Source organism: Amblyomma americanum, chromosome 4, assembly GCF_052857255.1.
Source record: "Amblyomma americanum isolate KBUSLIRL-KWMA chromosome 4, ASM5285725v1, whole genome shotgun sequence".
In the NCBI taxonomy this organism is placed as follows: Eukaryota; Metazoa; Arthropoda; class Arachnida; order Ixodida; family Ixodidae; genus Amblyomma; species Amblyomma americanum.
The window spans coordinates 182,258,278-182,274,518 of record NC_135500.1 but is presented as its reverse complement, the minus strand read 5'-3'; the positions used below and the strand labels follow the sequence as shown (position 1 = coordinate 182,274,518).

General features: G+C 52.1%; 1 protein-coding gene across 1 annotated transcript in view; it reads right to left on the bottom strand.

Annotated features, from left to right (window-relative positions):
- Window positions 1–1,510: 1,510 nt before the first annotated feature.
- LOC144128803 (homeobox protein CDX-1-like) overlaps window positions 1,511–16,241 on the bottom strand; it is a 42,243-nt gene continuing 27,512 nt past the window's right edge. Inside the window, exon 2 of the mRNA XM_077662531.1 lies at window positions 1,511–2,169. Coding sequence (XP_077518657.1) covers window positions 1,877–2,169 — 293 coding nt within the window. The 3' untranslated portion in view covers window positions 1,511–1,876. The remainder of the gene's footprint in view (window positions 2,170–16,241) is intronic.

The window sequence follows — 16,241 nt, the reverse complement described above, 5'->3', positions numbered from 1 at the left end:
GCCGCAGCCCTCCGCTAAACGGTGTCTCTCATAGCCGACGTGCAGCTTAGAGCCCACATACCATACCATACCATGCCATACCATGCAATAGGAGAGACGTCCTTGCTGTGGAGACTCTACCTAAGCGGTAAACAGTGCGTGTGTGTGTGTGTGTGTGTGTGTGTGTGTGTGTGTGTGTGTGTGTGTGTGTGTGTGTGTGTGTGTGTGTGTGTGTGTGTGTGTGTGTGTGTGTGTGTGTGTGTGTGTGTGTGTGTGTGTGTGTGTGTCTGGAAAAATGACGTCGATAAGTGGCCTCTGTGCACAACGTTCTAACCGGTTCTTCCATACGGTTGGGTGGTCGACCGGCGCTAGGGCTTCGACGCGTTGTTTTTAAAATAAACGCTCGTTACCCTTAACCCTTAACGGCTGTGCGGGCGAAGAGCACTTGGGGCTGCTGGAAAAGGAAGAGGAATGGGTTTCTTCGAGCGCACATGTTATACCCAGAGCCGGATACACAGCCAGCTCGGGCGCATTTGCGACCTGTTGTCGTCTGTGCGGACGGTGCAGCAGCAGGTGAAGGATGCCGGGACGTCCCGTGAGCAGCGGAAGATCGTCCCCCCGGGATGCGAGCGCCGGGCCGGGCGTGATTTGTGGTCGGCGGCCGCGCAACAATGGGCGCCATTTGGCGGCCGTGACGGAGGGGCCTCGCGGGAGCCATCCGCCGCCGTCCCGCAGCCGCTCGTTCCGCGGCCCCGAGAAGATCGGCAGCGCACCGAGCGAGAGAACGATCATCGCCGCGCCTCGCATACGTGCGGCATCAATTGCAGAGCCGGCTGCCGCAGCCACGAGCAAATCGGCAGCAGCCCCCGTCTCCTTTCCCGCGAACCCTTCGCATCGTGGCGCGAAAGTTGCGGCGCCCGCTTTTGCGGTCGGCTAATGAAAAGCTGCGCGTTTTGACGCTCCCGTTTACGACCCCCGGAGCAGATTGGGCAAGGATGGAGTTGGCCGATGGGCGCCCACCCTCGAGGCGAGGAAGAGCGCACCGTCGAGGGCTCCGCGGTGCGGCGCCAGGATCGCGTGCGCACATATACGCGCCTTTCGTCACTGCTGGGCTCCCCGCGTCCGGTCCACCAGCAGCGCAAACAGCGGGCACAAGTTCGTCCGGCGGCGGGCAAACAGTCGTAAAATCTGCTCTCCCCAACCCAGCATTAAGCCACACGCGTTCCGCAGTGGCTGTATATATACGGTCTCATTTTATACGGACTTTGCTCGGGGGGTTGCAGCCGCGCAACCCGGCCTGCGGCGCAGATTTGTTCGCCGTAGGATGCGATCCGTTCGGCGCTCACGGGAGGCCTGGACGACGCGGTCACTTGATCGCCACTACTGCACGCGCTTGTCGTTGGCACGGACAGCGCATGTGTCTTTTGACCTTACCTTTCAACAGCACCTCCTTCGGACGACCTATTGCGTGCTTCGCCAGAGCGTGCCACGCATTTCAGTTTTTTTTTTCTTTCAACGAACACAACGAGGTATAATGTACGGAAGCTGCATTTAGGCTCACACACACAAACGAACAACTGCTGTTACCGAATGAAGCTTCGCACACCACTGCCCCCGAGCGTGGTCCCAGTGCAAAAAGGAGCAGTGCTTGCACGAGTCGCGCTGGCGTCAAGGGAGTCTGCACACGCCGGATACCATTATAGTCCGTGCGGCGTCCGCGCACGTAAGAATTGTTCTGGAAGAGGCACGCACGCGGCGTTGCTGTCCATTCATTGCACGCTGTGCCCCATTGGCCTGTCCTTGTCCCGTCGGCGAAAAGCGTCCGACTCACGGCAAACGCAAGCTCTGTCGCGAAGCAACGTAGGAGACCCGTATGAAGAGCACGCCCGAGGCGCGGTTAGGAGTAGCCGTCGGCGGAGAAAGGCGGCAGCGCAGGCGGCGGTGGCGGCGGCGGCTCCGTCTTCAGGTCTCGGTGCAGCAGCTCCTCCTGCTTCTTGGCCTGCTTGCGCTCCTTGGCGCGCCGGTTCTGGAACCAGATTTTGACCTGGCGCTCGCTGAGGCCCAGAACGGCGGCCAGCTCTGCCTTGCGCCGGATGGTGATGTAGCGGCTGTAGTGGAACTCCTTCTCCAGCTCCAGCCGCTGGTGGTCGCTGTACACGACGCGGTACTTGTCCTTGGTGCGCGTCTTGCCTGCACCAAGAGAGAGAAAGGTCACCTTTATGGCGGACAGTTTGAGGGACTATGCGTGTGCAACTATGCGCTGTTGTGACAAAAGAATGCGGACGTGTGCATCATCTTGCGCACTTCAAGCACTTTACTCTTTTACACGGCATCCAGTTTTCTACATGTTACAGAAAGCGATTACAATTGCTTTATTTGAAAATAACTGAACAATAGAGACGTAATCGATTTCCATTACGCTGCTTTTAATCCACCTTTTACTAGAATGGCACAGACATTCACAAATGAGAATGAGCTGGTGCGGCTTGCTTGATCTAAAGAGCTGTTTTCACCTGCCGTTGTTTCTCGAAGTTTTCATACGCATTTTTCTCCACGTTTACTTGTGAACACATCAGTACCTACACCGAAGAGCATCTCGATGTACATGCCGGAAGGAAGTGAGTTGATTTTACATACGTAGAAGTTGCGCACCACATTCGAAATAGTAATTCTACCTCGAGGTTACACGAAGCGCCGCTCTCCGCTGTTGTTCGCGCTCTGATGTGACAAAGTCCACGCTCATGCACTAAACGTGACATCATTTTGTGCCGCAGTGGTTAAATGCGAAGCGCGGAGCACGGGGCTTGTCAAATGCAGGCAGCTTGGGCTTGCATGTGCGCACATCCTGGCGCGCAAGGCTTGTCCGCAGCTCGACCATTGTTGCCCTATGGTCGAGGGAATTCCGTTCTCCGTTCACTGGTTAGAGCTTGTTTTCCAGGGGGAAAATGCTGCAGATTACTGGTAATCGATTACTGAAAAAAAGAGTAATTAATTATTTGTAACGCGTTATGAACAAGGCTGATGGCATCATCATCTCCCATCTACCTCATTTACAGCGACAGCTGGTGGCATGCTACAGCCCTCAATACTTCGCCGTAGTACGGCGTCACGCTTAATTCATAGCATAACTCGAAGTAATGATTAACTGGTTATCAGAAAAGGCGCGGTAGCTGTCTTACACATCTCGGTGGACACCTCAACTGCGCAGTGAGGGAAGGGAAGAAGGTGGGAGTGTAGGAGAGAAAGAGAGAGGTGCCGTAGTGGAGGGCTCCGGAATAATTTCGACCACCTGGGTATCTTTAACGTGCACTGACATCGCACAGCACACGGGCGCTTTTTGCGTTTCGCCTTCTTCGCAGTGTGACCGCCGCAGTCGGGTTCTGCCGAAGCCACAGATAGTGGGCACCTGCGTAGGTGTAAGGAAAGGTGCGCTATTCCTGGATTTGGCGATTTACTCAAGCGTAAGCACCAATTTTTAAACCTCGTGCTTCTCTATACTATAGAGACCACAGAGACACTGCCGATTTCTGCACCTTTCCTGTCATCGAAGCCTAATCTCTTCATGATGAAAGCAAATCAGCGGGTATATTAAGCGGGGAGGGGAGAATGTAGTGGTGGCAGAGATCACGTGCTCAAAGGGCTGTGATATGCGAGCGGTGTAACAGTTACAATTCTCTGGCGGAAGTCACGAGCCAGTCCTATGCCTCACGACGGCAGCTTATATTAGAAGTACTTGCAACTGGGCTTGTTGGTGCATATTCGTGAAAGACATAAGAGCGCAAACTGGCAACACGGACACGTTGGCAACACGGACGGAGCGCTCGTCCTGTTCCCTTCCTTGTCCGTGTTGCCAGTTTGCGCTCTTATATGTCTTTCACAGCTTATATTAGGCCGCCCGAAAATCGGAACCACCCATAGAAATCGTAGCCCGCCATGACTTCTTTGATAGATATTATGAACTTATGATCTACTTACTACCCACTTTGGGCACATGCTGCCAAGAAAATGCTAAAAAAAGTAATCACCTCAGCATATATAGCTGCAGACACTGCATGATATTGTATAGTAAGGTTTGAGCTTTAATTCGCCGACTAAGCGTTATTTTCAGGAGCTACTCTGGAACAGCACAATAGCATAACATCTAGATGTTATCTGTAGCTAAAATAAAATAAAAGCACCATCACGGCCACTGTCAGCTTCTTGAGTACTCAACTGCACATGGTACTACAGGCTGTGCATATGTTAACAAGGACACAAACAGCGCGTAAAGAAGGAGGTTTGCGGGAGTGACCTGATACTGGGAACGTAGCCTCGAAGTGCAAAACTCTAAACAAGCTTAGCATATTCTATGACCGAGGACAGCCGACGGTCTCGTTTACTGAAAATGCACATACTGCGTTTGGCCTAAAAATTACCGACGGTCAATACGATTGATACGGCAAAGTATGCGTCATCGTTAGTCTTCTTCCCTCTGGACAGAGCAGCCGGCACCGCTGAAGCATTCAGACCGCGCGAGTAAGTGGCGTGGTCCAGTCAGTCAGTCACCGTGTAACACACCGTATCACCGCTCCACTCTCCCGGTCCAACCCAGCAATAACAGTGGGCCACGCCATAGCCGCTCTCCCCTCCCACCACCCGCTCTTCTCCCCTTTCCCACTTTCTCCACCTCCCCTGAAAACCTGAGTGGAGAGGGGAATGTTCCTCCATCCATTTTACATCTGCCAACCGAGGCTTTAGACGGAGGGGGGGGGGGGGATAGATTTTTCCAACATAGAAGTTCTAATACAAACCCATTAAAACGCTACATGATCCGAACCTTGCCAGTGAGCTTCGCCACGACGCAAGAAGCCATCGCAGAAAAGCCTGCTTGCGGAATTTCGTGCATCCTTTTCACTCTCCGCGGCGGTTCAGTAGCTTTCGTGCTCATCTACAGAACACGATATCACGAGATGAAATAGCTGCCGCCGAGGCCGAATTTAGATCAGGGTGAAATTAAAGGCCACTTGTGTTCTGTGCGATGGCACTGCGGCATAGAGAAGCCCGCGTGCTCGGAATAAACTCAGAACCATCCGGGGATTCTACCGTAACACCCGTGTGGCTCACCCGTGTGGCTTGGGGACGTTGAATACCCATATCCCACCATACCATCACTGAGGGTGGATTCGCAAGACGAATCGTCCCGCGGGCGACCGCGAAAAAGTGCCACGTGACGTCCCACTTCTGCTGGGTGAGGTTCTCGGCTGGCCCGGGATGTTCGTGAACGTAGCACAGATATCGCTCCCTGTAAAGGTGAAGGGCGGAGGAGAGGCGATATACGGATTAGACTTGCGTCCTGCTTTTCTCCGTACGCGGACCTCACAGAGCGGAAGTGGAACCTCACATGATGCCCGGTCCACGGGTCAATATGGCCCGTCGACAAAAAACGACTTGTTTTCTTCCATTCGAAGTCACGCGCGCAGCGATTGGGCAATAACTAACTCGGTGAACTGACGAAGGGTGCTTTTCAGTTGGTAGTGTCAGCGCTTGCGTTTGTCTTTCTTCTGTCGTCCATGCGTTTTTTGCGCTGCATATTTCCTCTTCTGTGACTAACCCGGCTTAAAGCCGTGGCAAGCGCACCGTAAGCTCAGCCAGTTTTGGTCGCTGTGTAGCTGAGTGTGTGTGACGTGGATTGAACAGGTGTTGGAGGAGCACAGTGTTTGCTTACCTATGGCAAGGGTTGAAATTTCAGGTCCGTTTGGAAAACTGGTGACGGAGGCAGCCGTCTCGAAAACAGTTCCGCTGGTATATCCTTACCTGTTCTCGAACCGGTCTGACCGGCTGTTGCGTGAGCGAGGACAGATCTTTGGAGAAGGAAAAGTGCAGGCACTAACGCGCTCTAAAACCCGCCAGCTCGCCGCTCAGTTAACACAGGACCTGGGACAGGGAGAGGCGGAAATCGGAGCAGAACCTGAAATCATGGAGCCATACCTAGTGGCTGAACAAGGGGTCGGGGTTGTCCCTAGATCAGGCGACATCAACGCAGCTGCGGCGCCAAGGGAACCGCAGGAAATAGAGTCCGCCGGAGCGTCAGTATTGGCCCCCACTTCGCGCAGTTTTGAGCGACTTTTGGAGGTAGACCGAGAGAGGTTGAAGGCAGAGCAAAAGAACGACCCTAGTTTGAGGCGCCTGCATGCTACCGCGGAAGAGGGCATAGCGAGGCGTAACATCACGATACTCGAAAAAGGCGGACTGCTGCACAGGCATTACAGAGATCGCAAAGGCAAGACGTTTGATCAGCTGGTAATTTCGGAAAAATACCTGGTTGACCTTCTGAGCTTGTGTCATGGGAACAGCTGGTCGGGACACTTGGGGATCAACAAAACGAAAGAGCGACATTTAATGGAGTATACTACTGGCCAGGCTGTTGAGATGTTGAGCGGTATGTGAAGTCGTGTGATGCATGTCAACGAGTCGGGAAACCAGGAGACAAATCGAAAGCTCCCCTGAAATTGGTTCCACTGATCACCGAGCCTTTTCGGCGGTTAGTGATAGACACGGTAGGGCCCCTACCGCCGTCTAAATCAGGATACAAGAATCGCCTTACCATGCTGTGTCCAGCAGCGAAATTCCCCGAAGCAGTCCCCCTCAAAGAACTAAGCTCTTCAGAGATAGTGGACGCTTTGCTCAGCACATTTGCACGAATCTGTTTTCCCGCGGAGATTCAGGCGGATCAGGGAACCGTGTTCACCAGCGCCTTAACAACCACCTTTTTGAAGATGTGCGGAATCAAGCTAATACACAGTTCGGTATATTATCCCCAGGCGAACAGCGTCGCAAAAATGCACTCCGTGCTCATAAGGATTCTGCGCGCGTTGTGCTATAAACGGAAAAAAGACTGTGAGAGCTGTTTGCCGACAACGCTGTTCGCGCTCAGAATAGGTCCCCGTGAAGCAACCGGATTCACCCCGGCTGAACTTGTGTATGAGAGAGCCCTACGTTCTCCTCTCCGGATTTTGCAAGAATTCTAGGAGGGAACAGGAGAAAGCCAAACTGTCGTCAGTTACGTGTTGGAATTGCTTGACCGACTAAGTTCTACGCGTGCTCTAGTAAAGGAAAACTTGAAAGCGGCACAGAAACTGGCAAAAGTCTATTATGATCGAAACGCAAGGCAACGAACATTTCAGACGGGCGATAAGGTTATGAATTTGCGACCATCCAGGAAAAACAAAATGGAAGTGCAGTGAGAGGGGCCGGTGGAAGTTCGGCACAGGCTGTCAGAAACAAACTACGTCCTGAAAAAACCCGGCAAGAGAAATGAGGTTACCATCTACCACTGCAATTTGATGAAACCTTATGTAAGCAGGGAGGAGGTGGTAAACATGATGTTAAACGTACCCGAGGAAGTACAGGCTTGTCACGGATCTCTTCGGAGAACACTCGGACCGAAAGAATGGACAAGGCGACAGGTGTACCCACACAAACGCACATTTAATACACCCTACGTGACACACACACTAGAACACACAACTAAAAAAAAACACAAAACACATAAGACTATAAATACACACGACCCGGCAACATTGCTACCAGCGTCTACTACTAGCGTTCTACTGTTAGTGGTCGGCGTTCGTGCTCACGGTTAGTTCGGTGTGGCTGCGGCGTTGTATGGGTCCAGTATCCGGCGTCGATGCGGCGTTCGACGTGCTTGGGCTGGCGTCGCTGATGGCGTCGTGGCTGCGTCGTATAAGCTCCCGGTCCAAGCGCCTGTGGAGGTGATGCCGGTGTTGCTGGCGTTGGGGGCACCACCCGGATGGGCGGCAACAGCGCTGGAGACACCCCTGGCCGTAGCAGGTAGTAGCGTCCTCCGTTGACTCCCTGGAACGGGCTCAGGCACGGCAGGAAGTCCACGATGCGAAGCCGTAGAACGCGAGCTCACCGGAGCAGTAGCCGGCGTCGCTCTCTTCCAGCCAAAGCATCCCTGACACGCCGGAGCCTCCGCTTCTCTGTTGTTCCCCCACATGCCTAGCTCTCACTCGCCCTTTTATAGCCTTGGCTTTAGTACGCGTAAGCCTTGTCGTCGTCGTCTTCTTCTCTTCTCCACCAATCATCTCTCTCCACCTCACCGAATGCTTCTTCTTCATCCTCTTTATTCTTCGGTTGATCCCCGTCGTCTTCTTCACACCTCTTACCTTTAAAATTTAATTTAGGCTCCTTAATATATGTGGCAAGGGCCACCTCTCTCAAGAGTTTTTCCATGAAAAACTGCTCACGTCATCCTCATCTTCGAGCCATCCAGCCAACCGACTATCTTCTGTGGCGATTCTGGACCCAGCACACACCACACCGCAGATGTCCAGCGCACACCATGAGCACGCCACTAACATAGCACACCAAACTGCGTTTTCAAAACGCTAACACACCACTGCCGTTGTCCGTACAGAGTCCTTAAATAACATGTTAGTGTCCACAACACACTCCCTTGTATAATCACATAACACCAACAGCAACAACCACAACAAGATACATCCCAGAGATTCCTAGAGCTGTTCAGTTGGTTCTATTTGTGTACAGGTCTAATTTGTAACTTATGACCTCCGTTTTGCCTGGCCTATCCGAAAACATCTACCCATTGATTTGGAGTAGAGCTGTGATCGTCTGTCTTCATTTACATTGGGCTTCATTAGTACCTCATCCCCTCCTGCATTTTTCTTCCCACTGCATGTGGGCACCTTAGAAATATCACCTGTCTCCTCGGCCACTACCGCACCTGCTACCTTGGGGGTGTACCGTACGGGACCCCTTTCTGCGTACTTCTTCAACATATTTACATGGAAAACCTCCTTAGTGTCATCTATCAATAATTCATAATCCATATCCTTTTTCTTCCGCGTCACAAGGTGCGGGCCCTTCCATTGCACCAGTAACTTATTATGATCCGTGGGTAGCAGGACAAGAACCCTGTCGCCCGGACTCAGATTCCTGTGAATGGCTTTTTCTGGCGTTCACGCGCCTTTTCCAGGCCTTGATGTGTAATCCTGCATGTTTCCTTCAACCTGTCCCGCAACTCAAGAACGTACGCGTATGTTGTCTTGAGATCTGATGCAATCTCTTTATTAGCCCACAGCTCCTTGAGTAATGCAAGTGGACCTCTAACGGTTCTCCCATACAACATCTCGAAAGGCGAGAAACCAAGACTCGTTTGTGGTACTTCGCGGTACGCGAACAAAAGAGCTGGGAGATTTCTATCCCAATCAGTAGGTCTCTCCTGGCACATTTTCTTGATCATATTTTTGAGGGTGCCGTTTAACAGCTCTACAAGCCCATTACACATGGGATGGTAAGGCGTCGTCAGTAACTGCCTTACTGACAAAAGGCGGTTAACCTCCTTTATTAGTTCCGATGTGAATTTCGAGCCCCAATCACTCAAAACTTCCCTCGGGAACCCATAACGCGAAAACATTTCCACAAGACCCTCCGCCACTTGGATACTGTCAATAGTTCTCAGTGGAATAGCGTCAGGAAAACGAGTGGCCACGTCAACTAGAGTAAGCACATATCTATTGCCTTTGGCGGATACTGGAGAGATTGGCCTCACAATGTCAACCGCCACTTGCTGAAACGGTAGGTCGATGGCTGGCATCTTGCCCAGAGGTACGGGACCAACTCTTCCCTTCGGAACTGTGCGCTGGCCCACGTCACATGAGCGAACAAAGCGCTTAACGTCACTCTGAACACCCGGCGAAAAAAACTCCTCGGTGATCCTAGACACCGTTTTTTGAACACCCTGGTGTCCGGCCATAATGGCGTCATGTCCTAAGCGTAGCACGGTCTCTCACATATCTCTCGGTAACACCAGCTGTTGGACCTGCCTTCCTTAACTAAATATGCATTCCCTGTGCAGAAGACCATTTACCAATTGATATTCGAATGACGTACGACTCTTCTTTCTTTTCACCTTTACCCCGACTCTTTCGAAGCAGGCCCTCAAACTCGGGTCTTCTTTTTGCCTAATTGCAATTTCGCCCGGTGTTACGCTCAGGCACATCGTAACAGGAGTGGAGAGCGGACGCTGCGTTGCTCGGGCTGTCGCTTGAGCTCTTGTCTTCACTGCCGACGAGAAACTGACTGCACCCGTCTGAGCTGTCGGGGGCCTTTCCTCCTTTAGATGTTCTTCAACGTCGAGCACCCTCCACTCGGGATCGGGGTCTTCCGACACTTCTTGCACCCGTAATGTTTCCCAAGATGAGATCGTAGATGGGTTGGTCTACGCATTTTGCCACTACCTGCCCAGTATAATATAGCGTGGACACTAGAATCCTGGCTTCGGGAAGGTACCTTACTGTGCTATCTACAACAGTGACGGCCGACGCTTCCCCTGTGAGATCCTCGTCCTGCCCAGGCTTCTCCGAACCAAAACTGTGTTGGCTCAACTGTCCCTAAGCACCAATATAGGACGGTCCCCTATTTGCCCAACCACCACCGGCATTGCTGCTTTCGACTTGGGTGTTCCACTCACTGCCTCATTTTCCAGCGGCGTTTGCTCTCCTTTCAGCTGCGGAACTTCGGGTGGCGTGACAAGTTCTACCCTAGAGTCGACAACGCATGCAGCTCGGTCCTGCGTTCTGTATCGGCACTCATCCAGAGTATGACCCCTCCTCTCACAACTTTGACACACAACCTGTGTTTTTTGGGCGGCGCTACTAGTCCGACAGTCAACTGCACGGTGTCCCACCTTGCCGCAGAGAAAACACCTTACTGGCACCTTAGATGCACCGCCATATGCTCTTGGTTTTTCCGTATCTGTCTCTAAGATCTTTTGGGTTTCCTCCTCTGCCTTACTCAAATTTCTTAGCCCTTGGGCCTCGAGGAATTGGTCTGCAGTGTCGGCGAACTCTTCCAATGAGCACATCTTTCTTTCTTTCAGGAATAGCGCTAGCTTTGAGCTGCAGCACGCTAAAATTTCTCTGTGGCCAGCTTGTCACGCACCCCTTCAAGACTCTTTTCTGTGTTTGACATATTAAGCCACCTATCAAAATAGTCGGCCAGCCTGAAGGAAAACTGCTTAGCGGTTTCCGAATCCTCAGGTTTCGCGGTGCGAAATCTCTCACGAAAATCCCCTGCCATAATCCTGAATCTCTGGAGGAGCACCTTTTTGACTTTCTCGTAGTCCATGGAATCAGCAGCAGGCATCCTTACAAACACATTCAGCGTCTCTCCGACTAAACACGACACATGTTCAATGCCGTGGCCCATTCACTGCGCTCCCAGCCTTACCCCAAAGCTATCCGCTCGAATCGTTGCAGATATGCGTCCAGATCATCTTTTGTCATCGAAAGGAGCCATCAGCTTTCTTAGACAAACTCTGGCCGGTCTAGGAGATTCTCTACCCGCTAAGGAACGCTGATCACTGTCCGTGATCTCCTCATATCCTCCCGCGACATGCGCCTGTTTCCACAAAAGAAACTCCTCCCGTTCTATCCTTCTTTTCTCCTGTTCCTCTGCTCTTCTCTCTGCCTCGCGAGCTCTTTATCTTTTCGCTCTTCTGCCTCGTGAGCGTCTGCGTGTATTTGCTCCCTTTCCTCTCTCTGCCTCTTTCCCTCCTCCTGATAGGGATGCATCGCCTCTTCCTTGCTTAACCCTAGCTTGAGCGCCAGTTCTAACGTTCTTGCCAAATCCATCCTTTCTGCATTCGAGTGAGTGAGTGAATAAACTTTATTGCTCTAATGAAGGAGTCTTGCTGTTTGCCCGAAGATTGCCGATGTCTTCCAGGCTGAGCGTGGTTGGCGCCCCTAGTCCAAGGCACCACTGTCCCTGGCCATCCGGCATGCGTGGCTCACTAGGTCTCTTTGGACCTTGAGCTGGCTGCTGGTTAGCCGGTCCTCCCACTGCTCCGCATTTGGCTCTTTGTTACCTCGGAAAGCTACATTGTGAATGCATTCCCATGTGATACGATACAGCGTGGGGGTTGCCCCGCACCACGGACATGTATCCCTATACTGCTCCGGATACATCTTATGTAGAATGTGAAGGTTGTGGAAGGCTCCTGTTTGGAGTCTTCTCCAACATGTCGCTCCATATTGTGTTAGCAGAGGATGTGGCTGTGGATATTTGCGTCTTCTGCCTTTGATGAGGTTGAGGATAGCTGCGTACGTGAGCTCTACCGTTATCTCCGGGCCATCCGAGGCGTTTGACGCACCAGCTCGGATAGTACGCTTGCGAGCTAGCTTGTCCGCCTTCAGATTGCCTCCGACTCCGGCGCGTCCCGGTACCCAGTAGATCCTATGTTGGATCTTTTCGTTGGTCGGCTGCGTTTTCAAGAGAATCCTTAGTGCTTTATTGTTGATTCTTCCTACCATGTAGCGTCTGCACGCTTCTTGGGAATCTATTATGATTGTGAGAGATTCTGCCGTCGAGAAATCAGAACAATCCGAGACAAAGCAAAAAGAAAAAAGGAAATGAATCTTGGCACAGGCTCGCCACTTATCTTTGTCACGGATCTCTTCGGAGAACACTCGGACCGAAAGAATGGACTAGGCGACAGGTGTACCCACACAAACGCACATTTAATACACCCTACCTGACACACACACTAGAACACATACTAACAAAACTAACACAAAACACAAAGACTATATATACACACGACCCGGCAACATTGCTACCAGCGTCTACTACTAGCGTTCTACTGTTAGTGGTCGGCATTCGTGCTCACGGTTGGTTCGGTGCGGCTGCGGCGTTGTATGGGTCCAGTATCCGGCGTCGATGCGGCGTTCGACGTGCTTGGGCTGGTGTCGCTGACGGCGTCGCTGGCTGCGTCGTATAAGCTCCCAGTCCAAGCGCCCGTGGACGTGATGCCGGTGTTGGCGTTGGGGGCACCACCCGGATGGGCGGCAACAGCGCTGGAGACACCCCTGGCCGTAGCAGGTAGTAGCGTCCTCCGTTGACTCCCCGGAAGAGGCTCAGGCACGGCAGGAAGTACACGATGCGAAGCCGCAGAACGCGAGCTCACCGGAGCAGTAGCCGGCGTCGCTCTCTTCCAGCCAAAGCGTCCCTGACCCGCCGGAGCCTCCGCTTCTCTGTTGTTCCCCCTCGTGTCTCGCTCTCACTCGCCCTTTTAAAGCCTTGGCGTTAGTACACGTAAGCCTTGTCACCTCACCGAATGCTTCTTCTTCATCTTCTTTATTCTTTGGTTAATCCACGTCGTCTTCTTCACACCTCTTTCCTTTAAAATTTAATTTAGGCTCCTTAATATATGTGACATGCTGATCTACCTGAGTTAGGGATATACAGCGATGCGGATTGCAGCATCTAGGACATTCTTGCGCGCTCTGCGAGGACTTATGTTCTGAAAGAGGAACAGGTAGATGAACTTAAGGGACTTTTGGGGGAATTCAAGGCGATGTTTAGCAGTCGGCCAGGGAAAACTGACCTGATCACTCACGATATCGAGATGACCTCCTCAGAACCATTCAGGTCAAAAGCTTATCGAGTGTCACCACGTCAACGGCAGATCATGGAGGCAGCGATTAGGCGAATGCTCGAAATCGGGGTAATCGAACCAACTGAAAGTGATTACACTTCCCCTATGATCCTCGTCGAAGTGCCAGGTAAAGAGCCTCGTCCATGCGTGGACTATCGAAAACTCAATGCAGTCACCAGAGACCAGCTCTACCCGATTCCAATTATTGAAGAGAGAGTGGAGCGGGTAAGTGGGGCACAGTTCATCTCCACGTTAGATCTGGTGAGGGGATATTGGCAGGTCCCTCTCTCAGACGCCTCGAGTCGCTATGCCGCCTTCATTTCACCCATTGGGACATTCAGACCCTTTTAAGTTTCGGCCTCAAGAACGCACCATATAGCTTCTCCAAATTATTGAATATTGTACTTAAAGACATGCAAAGCTATGCAGTCCCCTACTTGGACGATATAGCCATTTTTTTTTCGAACAGCTGGGAGGAGCATATCGTGCACCTGAGGAGCAAAGTTGCGGGGCGCTGGGCTCACACTGAAGTCTGAAAAGTGTAACTTTTGTTGTTCACAGGTGACCTACCTGGAACACATTGTAGGTCGTGGAACTATAGGCAGCCTTCGGAACTAAAAAATAAGCCCATAGCTGACTTTCCAACGCCTCGAACAAAGAAAGACATCCGCTCTTTTCTGGGGCTTGTTGGGTATTATCAGAGGTACATTCCTCGCTATTCCAACGAGCGAGTCCATTGACAGATGCGCTCCGAAAGGGAGATACCGAGAAGGTTTTTTGGGATGAGGCGAAGGAGAGCGCCTTGCAAGAGCTCAAGAAAGTACTCATTTCACGGCCCGTACTGCGGACGCCTGACTACACAAAATAGTTTGTAGTTCAGTGCGATGCGAGTGATAGGGGGATGGGCGTTGTATTGAGTCAGGTCGGAGAAGACAACGAAGAGCATCCCATCCTGTACGCAAGCCGGAAACTGACGCTAAGGGAGGAAGCTTACAGCGCCTCAGAAAAAGAATGCGCATGCTTAGTCTGGGCAGCACAAAAACTGTCACGCAACCTATACGGATCAAAATTCGTTTTCGAGACGGATCACTGCCCACTCACGTGGCTGAGGCAGATGTCTCAAAAGAACGGACGCTTGCTGCGGTGGAGCCTCATCCTTCAGGAATACAACTTCACTGTGAGGTATAAGAAAGGGAAAATGAATGGCAATGCCGATGGGTTAAGCAGGCTATTCTGAAGTGCTTAAGGTGAAAAAGGTCCCCCAGCTTTTTGTGTGCGTGTGTGTGTGTGTGTGTGTGTGTGTGTGTGTGTGTGTGTGTGTGTGTGTGTGTGTGTGTGTGTGTGTGTGTGTGTGTGTGTGTGTGTGTGTGTGTGTTAGCGGAGCTATGTATGTTTTTTTTTAATGTAGTTGTCTACTCCGATCCATTTCATGCACTGCTCTGACTTCGTTGTTGCCCAAAGGTCCATGATGCGTTGACTTAAATGGCGGAACCACTCAGAGGAAAAATTTGTTTTTTTTTATTACCTTATCTGTTGTGATAAGCCCAGTGGATCAGGGGCAGAGACTGAGTGCTTGCGCGTCGTGTGGAGCCCTGTTGCTGGGGCCGAACCGGCCGCTGTTTGCCATTGTGGGAGGTTTGGAGGTTGTTTTGGTGCTCGCAGAAGATAATCGGTCATCCCATTCCCAAGACCAGCCCATCTCTCCTCGGCAAGGAATTGCTACCACTGGCCGATCGAGATTTTCCTGGCCGCGGAGGAGTTATTAGGAATTGCCGCCAGTTGGTATTAGGATTGGCGCCAACCGCGAAAGTTACTACGTGAAGTGGACTATGGACAACCGTTTCATTAACAACCTCTGCGACTACCTCAGCGCAACGGTTCTTCACTCTTTCTTTTAACTTTCAATCCTGTGCATTACTTCCCCCCTTTCCTTTTTCAACTTATGCCTCATGGCACACTTCTCGAATAAAAAAAAAAGGTCTCGAGGATTGCCACCAAGATAGCATTTCTCGCCAGGTGTCTGCGGGGTGCATTTACCGCGCTCGCCCGGTCGATGCTGCGTGGGACAAGCGGGGAGCAGGGTTCTGCGAAAATCCCTTTAAGGAGTCGCTGCCACGGGCCGCGAACTGGTTCCGGCTGTCTTCCGATTTTCCCCGACGTCTCTACCGACCCGATTACTCCTGGCTTCCCGGGCACGGCACCAGCGTGGGAACGGATCGCCACAGCGGCTCGTCCACAGGCTTCGCCGGCCATCGCTAATGGCAGAACCACTGGGGATAATCTCCCGACGGGGCGCTCGGGCTTTGCGCCTCGGCTTCTTCGAAGTTCATCGATGGGCGGAGAGCGGGCCGATCACCTGACGTCTCCTGCCTGCCCGGCGGGGTCCTGGCCGCATACCCCTCTCCCTCGGGCTCAACTTATGCCAGGGGCGTGTCCATGTGCGCGCTGGTGTCTGTGCGTGAGAGTGGAAGTTTTGGCCCTACCCACCACGACGAGGGGGTCCCCTACCTGGAGAATTTAGGGAAGACGCAGTGTATAAAACTGGACTGCAGATGCAGTTGAAGCAGCTCACTTCTGAATTCAAAACCTTGTAAATATGTAAAATAAACCAAGTCTTCTTTCTCCCCTAACGAACTCTTCAACTCAGCGCCACTCCTGTCCGGGTCGGAGCGGGCGTCATCATCTTGACCGAGGTTGTGTCGAGAGCCGATCCCCACCTTCAACAGTGTGTGTGTGTGTGTGTGTGTGTGTGTGTGTGTGTGTGTGTGTGTGTGTGTGTGTGTGTGTGTGTGTGTGTGTGTGT